General features: G+C 38.2%; 1 protein-coding gene across 2 annotated transcripts in view; it reads right to left on the reverse strand.

The window, feature by feature from the left end:
* Positions 1-1,251: 1,251 nt before the first annotated feature.
* Positions 1,252-16,256, reverse strand: part of KATNA1 (katanin catalytic subunit A1) — a 33,956-nt gene continuing 18,951 nt past the window's right edge. For both annotated transcript variants that reach the window (XM_037156815.2, XM_053663430.1), the window contains 7 exons: positions 13,303-13,424; positions 11,893-11,998; positions 10,778-10,936; positions 3,435-3,561; positions 2,823-2,957; positions 2,391-2,517; positions 1,252-1,598 (listed from right to left, as the gene is read on the reverse strand). In XM_037156815.2, the coding sequence (XP_037012710.2) occupies positions 1,400-1,598; positions 2,391-2,517; positions 2,823-2,957; positions 3,435-3,561; positions 10,778-10,936; positions 11,893-11,998; positions 13,303-13,424 (975 nt within the window). In that variant the 3' untranslated portion in view covers positions 1,252-1,399. The remainder of the gene's footprint in view (positions 1,599-2,390; positions 2,518-2,822; positions 2,958-3,434; positions 3,562-10,777; positions 10,937-11,892; positions 11,999-13,302; positions 13,425-16,256) is intronic.

Here is a 16,256-nt window from a genome sequence, read left to right on the forward strand (position 1 = left end):
TCCTTTTGGTATAAAAACTTTGTTCAAGTGAGAATTACTTCTCTATAATAGTTCCTTTCACATACATCGCTGAACCCAAGGTTCAGATCAGTTAATAGGACCACTGATATAATGGAATTAGAATGTACGTTTTCTTACGGTTCGAAGTATAGTGCTATTTATCCTACAGTAGTGTTTGGTCTTGCTTTGTTTTAGCCATTACCCATTTTGACTTCTATTTTACAGTGTGATCGAGTATATACAATACTTATCTTTATTCCACGTGATACTGTTGTTTTAGTAATAAAATTTATTATGCAATCCATCATTTTAAACATTGTCCAAGAAAGTTACGGCTGGTCTTTAAGACCACTTTATATTAAGGCTAAGTAGATACGGACATAGGGGGAAGGATGGTGGGGAGTAGAGTGAAGGGGTAATGTTTCATTTTGGGTAGCTGTTTTTAATAAGGAATAACAGTCCTGTGAAATGTACTATCTCCACAGTATAGCTTAAAAGCACAATTTACAATTTAGATCCTAAGTCACCCACCTAGTCACCCTTTTACTTCATGCTCTTGCTCACTCATTAAGTTACTAGAAATCACCAGTTCTAACTCCAAATGATGACGGGGTCTTTTTCATCAAGCATAAGCTTACAGATTCTGGCAAGGAGAGCAGTGCAGGAGGCTGCATGGCTGATTGGAGTGTACAGGCTTTGCAGTCAGCACATTCCGACCCTGCCTTTGCTCCATACCAGTGAGACTTTGGGAGTATTTACTAACTTTTACTTACACCAGCAGCTGTTAATTATGCCTCGTATCCATGAGGGAGTGAGTTTCATTAGACTACAGTGAGCGGCACAGGCTTAAAATACCCACTTGCCTATGGTGCAGCCACTTTCCTGTAGGCAGAAAAAAGTTGGGCAAGGTTGTATACAGATACACATTTTTTTCCTTTTCTAAAGGCACAGTAAAGGAAGGGTCTTTGAAGCCATTTCCAGGGAATGGAGGCAAGTAGGTGGGCACATTGCACGATTCATGTTTCAATTAGCTACTTGTGTAAAAATGTTCAGGAGTTTTCAGGTTTCCACTGGCACCCAGTCTTATTCCCTAGAAGGAAAGACAGCCACAGACAGTGGAAGATGCTATAACTACACAAATGCATATAAATACAAAGACTGTTTTCTAAACCAACAGCTTTTGTGTTGCAACGTCTGTGGTAAGTGAAAAGAAATCAGGTAATGCTGAAGTAAAACAAAGTGAATTGCCTGCAGCTTTAAAAAATGCCTTTAATAAGAATCATACTTTTTAAAATCTTACCATTATGAAAGTTTAAAAAAATATAGCACTCAGTGCAATGAAATGCTACATTTAATTATTATTCAAATACTTAAGGCAGGCATCTCACAGTTGTGAGAATTAGCATGATCCAAACTCTAATATCCACTTTTCATATCTTTCAATGTCTGCAGCAGACACAGACTTAGAAACCTTTTTTAGAGCCATTTCAAAATCCTCCATAGTAGTAGGCATGTGCATTTCTTCTCTTGAAAGATTTCGGATTTCTTCTGGGGTCAAACCTTCGATACGCCTTCTCATTGCCATCAAAGATGCATCCCTGGGTTTTAAATTAAAAAGCACCACAAAGTGATACTCTGATTGAATGAAAACCTTAGCTAGAAAATTATTTCCTACAGTGTAGGAAAAGCTAACTGATCCATTTAGGTGATTTCCCCTCCCCCCTGTATTTAGTACCTTTCTATTTTTTAAAAGGGGAATCTTGAGACTCAAGTAGCTCTGTTCCTTCACCAAGTTTCAGCCTATTTAGAAGCCACCATTTAAACAAAGATGGCAACATACGGCCGTTTGAGTATGTGCCCACATCATCACCAATTCCCACACTAGTCCTGCATGATACGCTTGCTTTTGAAACGAGGAAACTAACAGTCAAGCACCTTGCTAAGGCGTCTCAAGTAATACTGAGATTAGGACAAAATTTATGAGGCAGCTGGAATAGAAGCAGTCTTTCTTTTTACTGCTATTCCTATCACATTTAGGAGTAGAGACTGTACTCTACTTGGGTATGCCAAATCAATTTCAAAATGATACTTCCTACATAATGGTACATTGAACCTATGCACCAACATTAATAGTTCTAACCCAGGACAATTACTGATTTCCTATTTTACTCTAAAATTAGCTTCTTGAACTTGTTTTCAAATGAACAGACTTTCCACCGACATGTCAGATATACCAGTATCTTACCAGCACCTGCTAACACTAAATACCAGAACTTGTGTCTTTGACTGTTAACTATAATCTGGGCCTTTATTCTTTACCTATCTTAATTTACATTAAAAACCTCATGATATAAGTTTAGACCCACCCTTGCTTCCAAAATAATTCATACCTGCACACGTTGGTAATGTCTGCACCTGAATAACCTTCCATGTTTTCTGCTATACTCGCAAGGTCAACATCATCCGCCAATTCCAGCTCACGTAGACTTATTCGTAATAGCTCCTCCCTGCCTTTTGCTAATGTAGAAATAAATTCAGCAATGTAAGCTTTCAACATAAACACAGTGTGTTGTTTTTTTAAAGTCTACTTTGAGAAGTTGTTTACAATTCTTAGACCTCATTTGCTTAAAAATTAGGAGCCATCCTTCACTGAATTTTAAATTTCCTACTATCAAGGCTTTGAGGCTAGATATAGCCAACCCAGTAATATAAGGAAAAAACATCCTGCATTTGTCTCTTGAAAGTTTATACCAAATTTAAAAATTTCCAAGCAAAACTACTTAAGAGTTATGAGCTTTCTGACAAGATTCACATGAAGATACCTGATGGTAATGGAATATAGATTCTTTTTTCAAGACGTCGTCTTAAAGCCTCATCAATATCCCAGGGAAAATTAGTAGCTGCCAGAACCATAACCATTTTGGAAGGGTCATCATTTTCAGAAGCACCTCCAACGCCTGAAAGAAGGGTAAGGAAAGAGTAAAAAGATAGTAAGATATACAAAATAAAGCTCAACTACTTAAAGATCATCAAATAATATTTAGCACAACATTACAAGATAGCAAAACCATCAAGCCTTCTAAAACTAACTAGTATATATGTGATCTTTAGTCTAAGAAAAATGAGTTGTTGTAGTGTACAAAAACTATAACTCAAATAGATTAATCAAAAGACCAGGTCAGCTCAAATATATATAAATTATTTTAAATTTTCAAAAGCATACATATCCCCCTTGAAGGCCAATTTATCTGCATTATTTCAATTTCATGGCCAAAAACAAGAGATCAGCATATCTGCCCTGGGAAGAGCCACCATTTCTCGCCCGACACCACTGTGAGCGTGCCCAGTGTAATGCTGCCCAGCTCTGGGACCTACTCGCCAGCCCACTCGGGTCATCGGGGGCCGTGTGGGTTGGTGTGCACACACATGCCTACCATCCATCTGCACCAGCAGCTCAGCTTTCACCCTCCTGCTTGCCTCATGCTCTTCAGAAGTCCCTCTGCGGCTACAGATGGAATCAATCTCATCGATAAAGATGGTGGCTGGAGAATAAAATCGAGCCTAAAGGAAGAAACCATGAAACACCAGGTTTTTATTTCATTTAAAAATAATCTATAAAAACAACTAAGGCTTCGCTCCGCTTACTTAACGGCATGAATAGACCAAAAATGGCTCTAGGACAACTCAGAGCCCCAGAACCGATAGATCTAAGCGATGAAGAAATAGCCAGTCTTTCAGACGCACAGTTCAAAACACTGGTTATCAGGATCCTTACAGAACTGGTTGATTTTAGTCACAAATTAGAGAAACATATGGAGGCTAAACTAATTGAAATGAATGGTAATACAAAGGAAACCAATAGTAATGGAAAGGAAATTGGGACTCAAATCGAGGAAGTAGACCAGAAGGAAGAAAAAAATGATCAAACAGAAAAGAATGAAGAAATAAGAATTCAGAAAAATGAGGAGAAGCTTAGGAACCTCCAGGACATCTTTAAACGTTCCAACATCCGAATTATAGGGGTACCAGAAGGGGGAAAGGCACAGCCACCAGTGGAAAACTTATTTGAACAAATAATAAAGGAGAACTTCCCCAATCTGGCAAAGGAAATAGACTTCCAGGAAATCCAGGAAGCTCAGAGAGTCCCAAAGAAGTTGGACCCAAGAAGGTACACACCAAGGCACATCATCATTACATTAGCCAAGATTAAAATGAAGGAGAGAATCCTAGAAGCAGCAAGAGCTAAGGGGACAGTCACCTACCAAGGACTTCCCATCAGACTGTCAGCTGATTTCTCAAAAGAGACCTTACAGGCAAGAAGGGGCTGGAAAGAGGTATTCCAAGTCATGAAAACCAAAGACCTACAACCAAGATTGCTCTACCCAGCAAAGTTTTCATTTAGAATGGAAGGACAGATAAAGTGCTTCTCAGATAAGACCAAATTCAAGGAGTTCATCATCACCAAGCCCTTATTATATGAAATGTTAAAGGGACTTACCTAAGAAAAAGAACATAAAAAAGATGAACAGTGAAAGGACAGCAAACTCACAGTTAGTAACAACCACACCTAAAACAAAAGCAAACTAAGAGGACAGCTAGATCAGGAGCAGAACCATAGAAATGAAGATCACATGGAGGGTTAGCAACAGGGGAGTGGGAGGAGGAGAAGGGGGGAGAAGGTACAGAAAATAAGTAGCATAGACAGTAGATAGAAAATAGATAGGGGGGAGGGTAAGAATAGTAGGGGGAAATACAGAATCTAAAGAATTTGAGACACGTGTTCATGAACTAAAGGGGGAAATGGTGGGGGAGGGGTATGCAGGGTGGAGGGGAATGGAGGGGGGGAATAGAACAAATGTAATGGCATAATCAATAAAAAAGTTTAAAAAAATATATATATATATATAAATAATCTATAGTTTATCAACCAGAAAATTGCTGAGGAACCTGCCACACTGTGCTTCTCTCCCTCTTGTCCTAATACTGGGGGGAGAGGGTAGAACTGGAACAAGTAAAATACAGTTTCTAATACAGACTTATGCACTTAAATATTATGTAGCAATTTTTTTGCTATTCAATACAACAACTGAATATGTATTTACATATGAGTGATAGAAATACAGGATTATCCTGTGTACTACAAAAAATATAAACTAATGGGAAAACATTTACAAATACTGGTTAAATGTTCTAAATTTCCAGAAAAAAATTTGGTTAAAATTTTAAATAGAAGTACATAGATTCCCTCTTAAGAAATTCTAATTAAAATGCCATTTTTCATTTGACAAATACAAGTACTTTTTTTTTTATCCTCTTAAGTAGTCAACTAGAAGAGTGAATTTATATGGCCCAAGTTTTTCTTTTTTAGATAAACTCACAAAGTAATTCTCAGTTTCAACCAGGTTAATCGTACAATTCAGCATTTAGTCTATTCACAATGTTGTGCAGCCATCAAATTCCAGACTATCTTCATTGCCCCGAAAAGATAACTCCTATTTCTCTTCCTCTAACCCCTGGCAATCACTAATTTACTTTCTGTCTCTATGCTATGGATTTGCCTATTTGGATGTTTCAAATAAATGGGATCATACAATATGTCGCCTTTGTGTCTGGCTTCTTTCACTGAACACAGTGCTTTCAATGTTCATCAGTACTGTAGCGTGTATAGTACTTCCTTTTTATGTTTCAGTAGTATCTCCCAAGTTTATTTTTGTACCTTTAATGTATTTCTTCTTCAAACCAAAGAACAGGAAAGACTGATTCATTAAATAACAGATCTAGTCAGGTATTAATCTAGTAAGTAGCTCTATAAGACTCAATAGTATCATCCTTCTCTTAAGGAGTCTGAAGGAACAATTTATTACAGTAACTACAGAAGTTTATTGTTAATCATTTTTAAATGAAATATCCAAACTTACAGAATCACCGCCCAAGAAAGAACCTAAATGCTCACAAAGATTTCTCAAAACAGCCTGCATGAACAAACAGCAATTTAAAGGTTTTTCTAAAAATAAATGTCTACAATGGCAGGTGATTATTACAACCTTGAACATGCAACTGTACTGAGTCTGTCAATTCGTTTGGACCATAGGATATAACACAATAGCTGTCAAGAGGCATTTAGCTGTTGAAAGTACTATGCCTCTGAAATATGGATTTAGTTTTAGTCTGTTCACTTGAAAAATCCTAATATTTAAATCTTTCCTTTCTAATTGAAAATTTGAATCCTGAGTCATCTATTCTCTCCAAAGGGGTAATGTCATTTTTAATAAATCACCCTTACTTGGGTTTTGGGTGCTATATACAAACATTTTTGTACCACCCCCCCCAAGGATTGGACAGAGGGAAAGAAAAAAAAAGGAAGAAAAATTTCACTTGAGATTCTAGCTAGAAATCATCTACCAACAGAAACCATCTACCTACATGGAAAAAATTAAATTTTAGTCTGCACCACACCACATAAAAAGTAGACTGACTGTTCCCAAATTCTGAGGGTGTGCAGAATAACCTGATTTTTAAAAAAATTTTTTATTGATTATGCTGTTACAGTTGTTCTATTCCCCCCCTTCATTCCCCTCTACCCTGCACCCCCCCGTCCCCACCATTACCCCCTTTAGTTTATGACCATGTGTCTCAAGTCCTTTAGATTCTATATTTCCCATGCTATTCTTGCCCCCCCATCTATTTTCTATCTACTGTCTATGCTACTTATTTTCTGTACCTTCTCCCCCCTTCTCCTCCTCCCACTCCCCTGTTGCTAACCCTCCTTGAGATCTTCATTTCTATGTTTCCACTCCTGATCTAGCTGTCCTTTTAGTTTGCTTTTGTAATAACCTGATTTAAAGCAAAGGCTATGTGGCACATCGGCCTGGATGACCTGGGAAAGTACCGTAGAGAGACCTTAGTGGACACCCATTGTTTGCCTTCTGGTAGAAGAAACTCTTTTTCACTCACAAATCATTCCTTTTTCATTCTTATTCCACTACTTAAGAAGAGGCTGACTCTTTTCGAGACTCAGGCTATGATTCATTGGCCACTCAGATCACTCAAAGTCTGTGACTCCAGTGATGGGTTCCATCAGGCACAGGCCCCAAAGCAGGACAAACATTAATCCCCGGAATGCTGGTGGAGCAACTGGGAGGTGAGGGGTAGTCTGGGATCACCATAAAGACAAGAGTCAACCCGCAGCCCTCCGTCCTCATTGCCTCGGTTGCTCACTAGGTCCAACCCTGCACCTGGATTCCGTGCGCCTGAGTCCGTCTGACCGAGCACTCCTGTGCAACCCCGCTCCACCAGCTGCTTGTTTCGTCCCTTACCGGTCAGACTGAAAAATTTGTTATTAACAGACTTCCGAAAAGTTCAATTTTCTGTGTTCTGGCTGTGTTTTCTGTTGCTAATATTTAGTTGTCTCTAAACTTGGTTGTGTGAGAAGGCACGGATATCCACCTATGCCTCCATCTTGGCTGGAAAGAGGTATTCCAAGTCATGAAAACCAAAGACCTACAACCAAGATTGCTCTATCCAGCAAAACTTTCATTTAGAATGGAAGGGCAGATAAAGTGCTTCTCAGATAAGATCAAATTCAAGGAGTTCATCATCACCAAGCCCTTATTATATGAAATGTTAAAGGGACTTACCTAAGAAAAAGAACATAAAAAAGATGAACAGTGAAAGGACAGCAAACTCACAGTTATTAACAACCACACCTAAAACAAAAGCAAACTAAGAGGACAGCTAGATCAGGAGCAGAACCATAGAAATGATCACATGGAGGGTTAGCAACAGGGGAGTGGGAGGAGGAGAAGGGGGGAGAAGGTACAGAAAATAAGTAGCATAGACAGTAGATAGAAAATAGATGGGGGGGCAAGAATAGTAGGGGAAATATAGAATCTAAAGGACTTGAGACACATGGTCATAAACTAAAGGGGGGGCAATAGGGATGGGGAGGTAGGGTGGAGGGGAATGAAGGGGGGAATAGAACAACTGTAACAGCATAATCAATTAAAAAAAAAAAGACAGAAGAGAAAGACAAGGCTAAGCCTCTGATGGCTATCTTCGCCACATGGGGACCTGCCTGTAACAGAGGTAAATGGGCAAAAATCAAGAAACATTTCTGAATACATCTGAATTACAGGATCCTGCTAGGCCTAGATATCTAAAAGGTTAACTTCTGAAAAATCCAAGTTAACTGACTCAATGTATTATTTTGGTTTAAATTCATTTGATTAGGCTTCTGACACTTGAGAATTCTTGAAAATACAACAAAAATTATACCGTTAAATCAAGTTTTTGTATGTATTTGTTACCATGTCATATAAAAAATCCTGGATGTTTTAAAATAATATGTAAGTGGCCTTATTTAAAGTACATGGATGGAACTAGAAAGCATTATGCTGAGTGAAATAAGCCAGGTGGTGAAAGACCAATACCATATGATCTCACCTTTAACAGGAACCTAAACAACAAAACAAACAAACAAGCAAAATATAACCAAAGACACTGAAATAGAGAACAAGCTGACAGTGACCAGAGGGGAGAGGGGAGGAAATTTCAGGGGAAAAGGGAAGGATTTACAGAAACAAATATAAAGGACACATGGTCAAAAACTAGGGGAGGTGAAAATGGGAGGGAAGTGGGGAGAGATGGGTGGGTGGGTGGGCTGGGAATAAAAGACAGGAAACTGTACTTGAACAGCAATTAAAATAAAAGTAAAAAAACAAAAAATAAAAAATACAGGCCCCTTGAGTTTTGTCACTGAGAGGTTCTGGGCAGTGCAGAGTGAGCACTCAAGAGGCAGGTGAAGTCATCTGTAAAGCAGTCAAACCGAAGACATGAAAGGCAGTACAATCTGACTCCTTGAGAAAGTCTGGGATGGACAGAATATCAAGCTGGTTTCAAACATGAGTGCTAATCAAAAGTCACAAAGGCGGAAGCTCCAAACTGCAGACACTGGTTTGTGATTGAAGCACTCGACAAGTGGACAACTCAAAGCAGCATACTCGGATAAGCAGGGTTGATTTTAACAATGGCAATACCAGGAAGGCCAGTGCAAATTAGCTGTTGGATAGGCCTTGATAAACCTCACTATAAAAAGTAATGCAAATCAGCACTTTGTAAGAGGCTTCCCACATAGGAGAAAATGGTCAGTTTTCTTGAATATAAAACCCTACATTAGGTGGCAATTACTGGGAGAAGAGGGGTACAAGGGGACTAAATGGTAATGGAAAAAATATAATAAAGATTATATATTTAAAAAATAAAAATAAAAAGCTTTGGCTGGTGTGGCTCAGTGGATTGAGCGCCAGACTGTGAACCAAAGCGTTGCCAGTTCAATTCCCAGTCAGGGCACATGACTGGGTTGCAGGCCAGTTTCCTGGTGGGGGACACTCAAGAGGAAACCACACACCGATGTTCCTCTCCCTCTCTTTCTCCCTCCCATCCCTCTCTAATAATAAATAAAATCTTTAAAAAACTAAAAAATGAAAATAAAAAATGTAAAAAAAACCCTACATTAGAAAATATCTCAAATAATTCATGAAAACTAACAGCTAACTAGTATCCGTGAGCCTTCACACTCCAGGCTCCGTAGTAAGCAATCAGTGCACTAGCTCCTTTCACGCACTCAGCATGACAGAGGTAGGTCCTGTATGACTGGCCTCTTTGCACAGATAAAGCGAGGAGGATCAGGAAAGCAATCTGCCACCTAGGTAAGTGACAGCGGTGGGATCTGACTCAGGCTGCCAGACTCTCAACAACACCACACTTAGCTGCTCCCTATTTTTAGAGTACATTTTTATATGGCCTGGTTGTTCTGAAACACTGACAACGTAACTTTTTTCCCCTGAAGCAAAGGAAAAACTAATTCTCAAAATGATCTCAGAGGCTCATTAGAGTCCTACTGTGGTATGGACTACTAATAAGCCATTAATAGGACATGTCAGAATCCGCATCCTGCCTAATGAATTTTCAAAGTTAAAGGAGAAATAAAATGGAAATTGAAACTGGGAGAAACCTTTATAAGAAAATAAATAACCTGAAATTGTGAGGCTGTTTCTTTGCTTGTTCTGTTGTATTCTGAACCTAGGAAGGAAGACCTGGTATATTAGTATGGTGTACGGTTCTGTCCACTAAGAGTCCAAGTCTCTGTCACTGTCTACAAATAAACGTATGTCCTAACACTTATAAATACATGATTTCTTAAATGAGACGAGACTGAAATAATCAGTAAAGCTTAGCAAAGTCTATTGGATTCAATCCAAATATTCTACCAGAACCTGTTAGATTATGTTTTTGCTACTGATACTCAGATTAGTGGGAGTGAAAGGATACAAAAGGAAGGAGCAAACAATGTAAGCCAGAGACTGGATCACTGAACTTGGGTACTCGGTACAGCACACAGATTGGAGGTGCTCTAAGTTCCACAACTACTTATGATTTTCTGCATTATTGTTAAACATACTGCATTTACCATATTATAACTAAGCCTACTGATTTTAAAAACATAATTTCAAATGCCTACAGCAGATTAATAAGGTAGATCTCACAACGTAAGCACACCCATAAAGTAACAGAGATGGCCTTTTCTACAGAGGAAAGGGGACAAAGAGCAACTCAAGTTACTGATCTGAGTAACAGACTCTGCCTTCAAGGGCACTGGAATCATACTCTGGGAACAGTGTCATTCTGCCTACAGCCGTTCCACGCACTGGAGATAGTTACAACTCACTTTCACCCCTGTCAGAGATAAAGAATCATGAGAGTTGTCTCAAACATTCACCATTTCGAACAGAAGACGAACAAGCTTCTCGGACTCTCCTCTGTACTTAGAAGTCAGCGTTGATGAAGAGACGTTGAAGAATGTCGTCTTGCATTCTGTAGCTACTGCTTTAGCAAGGAGAGTCTTGCCCGTGCCAGGTGGGCCAACCATCAACACTCCCTGTTAGGAATACAGCAGCGTAAGTGAGGGATTTATCAGCCATTGTTCTAATTCACAAGAACTCCACTACTAAGGATCAATTTTCAACCACCTTACGCATAATATTAAGACAAATAAATAGAAAGGTACACAGAAGCATACTTTATCACAAACTTATCCATTACAAAAGTATAATAACAACATCACTAAAAATTTAAAACACAGATGAGAAAAAATACAATCAATATTCTAATACTGATATTACAATATCATACCCTAATACGAGTATCATTAGTATCTGGATATATTCCCACTTATATTTATTTGAGTCTTTTTGCTTAAATAAATTAGTTATTTTTTTTACATAGTTATACTCAAAGAATTTCTATAATTTTGTATCTTGCTTATCACTTAATATTTATAGACTTTTCTATATTTATAGAAAATATATTTCTATATTTAATATTTATAGAATTTCTATAATTTTGTATCTTGCTTATCACTGAATATTTATAGACTTTTACAATTAAAAAGTGCAGGCAGCCATTAGCATATTTTCCAAATCCAACAAAGAGTTTTTTGACAGTCTTTTCCCATTAGCCCAACCTTAAAAAGTCCTCATTAGGTACAGGTATGTCTCATTTCTTAAGAAAAAGAACCAGATACCAGTTGGCAAAATGACAGAAAATGGAGTGTTTTGCATTAGGCAACTTGTTCACATTTGTAAATACAAGCTCATTCTAGATCTGCTATATGTCCAACTTTCCAAGATCATAGTGTGCTTATTTCGTATTCTGGGAACCTTTAAAAAGCTTTTGGTCTAAACAAAATTCTTATTAACACAACATACATTTTTTAGTTTCAATTTTCTGTACCTACTCTACTACTTTCTCCCCTCTAACACAGATAAATATTGGCTTTCTACAGCCATGTACTTGCCATTCACTTCGACAATCCCATAATAGCAATAAACTTACTTTCCACGGTCTCCTAATGCCCTTAAAGAATTCTGGCATCCACATTGGTAACACCACTGCTTCCTTAAGCAACTTTTTAGCTTCTACCAAATCAGCAATATCATCCCTGAAACAGAAGATATTGTATCAGTAACCTCCTAGACTGTATTTTTAACTCTACGTAGTCATTCTTGAGAGCCACTGGGGACCCACGATCTGATGTTGCTGAGTGCTAAGGTTCCGCCTCCCAAGCACTAATGAACTGAGACACTGCGATGAGGCCATGCCAACCAGTACATAGACAGCACACTCAGTACTGTCGGTGTGTGTCAGTGATGATCCTCAGCTTGGCAAATGAAAACACAGATCTACAGGCCCACTCAAGTATTATTATGCCATCTCAATTTAAAACAAATTCCCACTTGTATTAATAATGCTCATTCCATAAACTCCATGATTTAAAAATGATGAGCCCTTTAAAAAAACAACCATACATACAGAATAAAAAGCGTATAAAGCAGAGACAGACTGCAATACCGCTGCTTTGTCCCCAACCCCAGTAAGAAGTAGATGCCAAGGTTAAAGAGTATCCTAGAGATTGCTACAAAGCCTTCTCCAACACAAGATTACCACTACCACTACCATCACTACTGTACATGTGATATTTTAAATGAAAATACACACTGTATAGATATCAAACAGCAAAAAATATATTTAAATCATTCCCAAAACCATACCTAAAAATAATACAAGGTTTTAACAAAATGCTTAACTTCATGGGAAAAGGAACTTTTATAACTCATTGTGATAAATTACAGTTCTTTAATTAGATATAATGCTAATGAAGTCAAGAATCATTGCTCTAAATGACAGGACATAAAGCAGCATGCACTGGATGAAGGTATAGGTAACAAGCAACACACATGCATAGGAATCACTGCCCCTGCACCATTAGAGGATGTCTCACAAAGAAGATAAAATTTCTATGACTCTCATTCCCACTCTGTATCAATTTTTTATAAAAGTTATTATTATTTATTTTATTAAATTAAGGAGTCTCAAACAGCCGTGGCTGGTGTGGCTCAGAGGGTTGGGCACTGTCCTGCAGATCGAAAGGTTGCTGGCTCAATTCCCAGTCAGGGCACATGCCTGGGTTGTGGGCCAGGTCCCCAGCTGGGGGGCATGTGAGAGACAACCATACATTGATGTTTCTCTCCCTTTCTGCCTCTTTTCCTCTCTCTCTAAAAATAAATATCTTTAAAAAAAAAAAGTCTGACAAAAAATTAGTACAGCCTGAACAGAAGTGAACTTTCTCACTGTATGTCATACTCTCATTGCATGTACCCCAAGGGCTGATTTTCAGCACATGCCCACATTTGCTCCACTCTCAAGTTCAAAAAGCATCTACAGCACCTAAGTATTATAACTTACCATCGAACATTAGGATTCTGAGAAATTATATCTCTTTCCAAAGCTTCTACTAAGTCCTTATCATATCCAGTACTATCAAATTTATTTGTCTCTGGTTCTGTAACTGCGGCAGGTGATTTGTTCTACATCAGGAGAAAGAAACAAGAGCTTTTGATTGACTCAAAACTTAGATTTTGTTTCTGTGAATCAGAAACAAAGACTGGACTCAAGTCATATTTTTTAAAAAGCTAATATAATAGAACAAGTAACAATGACAGAATCAAAGACTGCAAATCATCCTTTTACATATACATCAGAATTTCATACTCAATTTTTACTTTTACATAAAAAGTGTGGCAAAGGTGTTAAAAATAGAAATATGCATATGGCCTGATGAGAATCAAAAAATTAATACTGAACTGTGGTCCTTAGTGACCACCAGATATGCATGGCACTTACCTCAAAGTTTTAGAGAAGATGAGATTAAGGACAGGTGGGTTACTTAAGCTAATGAGTCCACATCAAAGCTCCTAAAACATTCCTTTTCACTATTCCCGCCCTCCCTCCAAAAGAGGGACTCATCTCAGTCCTTAGGTGAGACCCTCTCCTACCCTCTCTGGTGACAGTCATTAGAGCCACAGGTCCCAAACTACACACTAACATATTCCAGGGCACAACAGCAAACTCACAGAAAACTGATGCATATTTTAAATGTTTAGGAAAGCATGGCACTACCTGTTGAATACTGGATGAACTGCAGCCTCAAAGCAGTTCAGTCTCTATGATACATGGAGACCACTTTATTCCTTTCAGAAATGCCATATTTTGGGAAGTTAGACTTTGGTAGTTGCTGTGATAAGAGACATGGTGGGAAAAGTCAATGCAGAAGAGAAGAGCAGAATGTCTGACTCTAAGGTCTGAGAAACTCTGTAGTGCCTGACAGGTGTTGTTAGAACATGAACAAAGTTCTTTAAACCTAACTTCTTCATAAATAGATAGGTGTTCTTTTTGTCCTAGAGGTGCTGTGAAAAAATTACTGAGATACGCATGCATTTTATGAGCCAAAAAAATTTATGAAGCTCTGCATTAGTATAAATAATCATTTACTTGATCTTGTGCCAGGATTGTTACCCCATCTCCATATTTCTTGTCCATAACTTATGATTTATCATGGTGCTGCCTAAAATCAGTAGTAATGTCTAGAGTTAACCAGTATTTATGATATTCAAAGTCTTACACTAGATGACCAAATAAGTATCTGTCCCACAATTTACAGACTATTCAGTATCCAACACCAACATCAAAGGTACAAGGAAGGTACTGTTTAACATTTAAAAGAAGAGAAGGTTATCTTTTCTTCCAATTATTTATGAAGCTGTTATTCATTCACAGATAGTTACCAAGGATCTATTCTGTGCTAGCAGCTATGAGGGTAGAAAGAAGACCCTGTTTCTCACTACTGGAAATGTACACTGTAAGCCTAGGAAGACACAAATAGAAGGAACTTTCTAGTTCTCGCCTTCTTTGATCCCACAGAATACAGTGTTGAGCGAATATCTGCAGACAAAGCAAAACATATTTAAGCTAGGCAGAGAGAAGAAACAATTCTATAACAGGCCAGGAAAGAGAAGTTATGGAATTTCAAAGGCTGACATTTTTAACAGGAGTTCACTGAATTAGCTGAACTAGTACAATTTCCTGTTAAGTACACATGGATGGAATAATTTGCTCTACATGAAAATATTGATAGCGTGAAAGAAAGCAGCAGAGAGGTCAAGAAGAATGTAGACTCCTTGTAGATGCACAAAATGAAGTTGAAGATGGACTGATTAACCAAGAGGTAAGTCCCCAGATTTATAACCAATTATTTTAAAAGCTGGCACCATTACAAACACAAAATCCGATGGAAAGAGTTACTTAATCAGGTGAGGGCCTGGAAGCTCAGTGCCCCTTCCCATGTACCTTGCCCTCTGCATCTCTTCCATCCGGCTGTTCCTGAGCTATAGCCTTTGTAGTAAACCAGTAATCCAGTAAGTAAACTGTTGTCCTGAGTTCTGTGACCTGTTCTAGTGAATTATCAGGCCCAAACAGAGTCATGATAATCTCCACTTTACGCCAGTTGGTCGGAAGCACAGGTGAAAATTAGACTCCCAACTGGCATCTGCCATGGGGGCAGTCTTATGGGACTGGGGCCTTAACCTGTGGAATCTGATGCTAACTCCAGGTAGGTAAGTGTCAAAATTGAGGTAAATTGTGGGACACCCAGCTGTTGCCACAGAAGTTGCCTGGTGTGGGAAAAACTCCTGCACACTTGGAGTGCTAGTGAGTAGACGGAAAAGAGAGCTCTCCTTTACAAGGAGTAACTGTGTGACGGGCGCAGAGTTCCAATGCGGGGAAATGCAATGTGTCCACGGGTGGGTGGCGGGGCCAGTCCCACAGCAGTGTGCACGTGCTCAACCGCACGGAACTGCACCCTTACATGACTCAAGTGGTAAGTTGTATGTTACATATATTTTAATGGTAATTTTAAAAATAACTTTTAAACAGTTCATTGTATTTTTATACACTGGCAATAAGTATGTGGACAGTGAAGTTAAAAATACAATACCATTCACAATCACTTACAAAATAAAATAGGTATAAAATCTAACAAAACATATGTGAGACCTGTATTCTGAAAACTACGTAATACTGATGAAAGAATTCAAAGACCTAAATAAACGGAGAAAAAAATGGAGATAAATAAATGGAGACTCAACACAATAAAGATGCTGATTTTCCATAAACTAGCATAAAGGTTTAATGAAATTTCTATCAAGATTCTTTTTAGATGTAGAAAAACTGATTCTAAAATTTATAAGGAAAAAAAGAAAGAAACAAGAATAGCTAAAACAATTTTGAAAAGGAAAAGTAAAATGGAATGAATCATTCTACCCCCGCCCCCCACCTTTTTATAGCTTTAGCGAAGTCCTTCT

This window comes from Artibeus jamaicensis, unplaced genomic scaffold (genome assembly GCF_021234435.1).
Source record: "Artibeus jamaicensis isolate MK-2021 breed Jamaican fruit bat unplaced genomic scaffold, CSHL_Jam_final contig_3176, whole genome shotgun sequence".
In the NCBI taxonomy this organism is placed as follows: domain Eukaryota; kingdom Metazoa; phylum Chordata; class Mammalia; order Chiroptera; family Phyllostomidae; genus Artibeus; species Artibeus jamaicensis.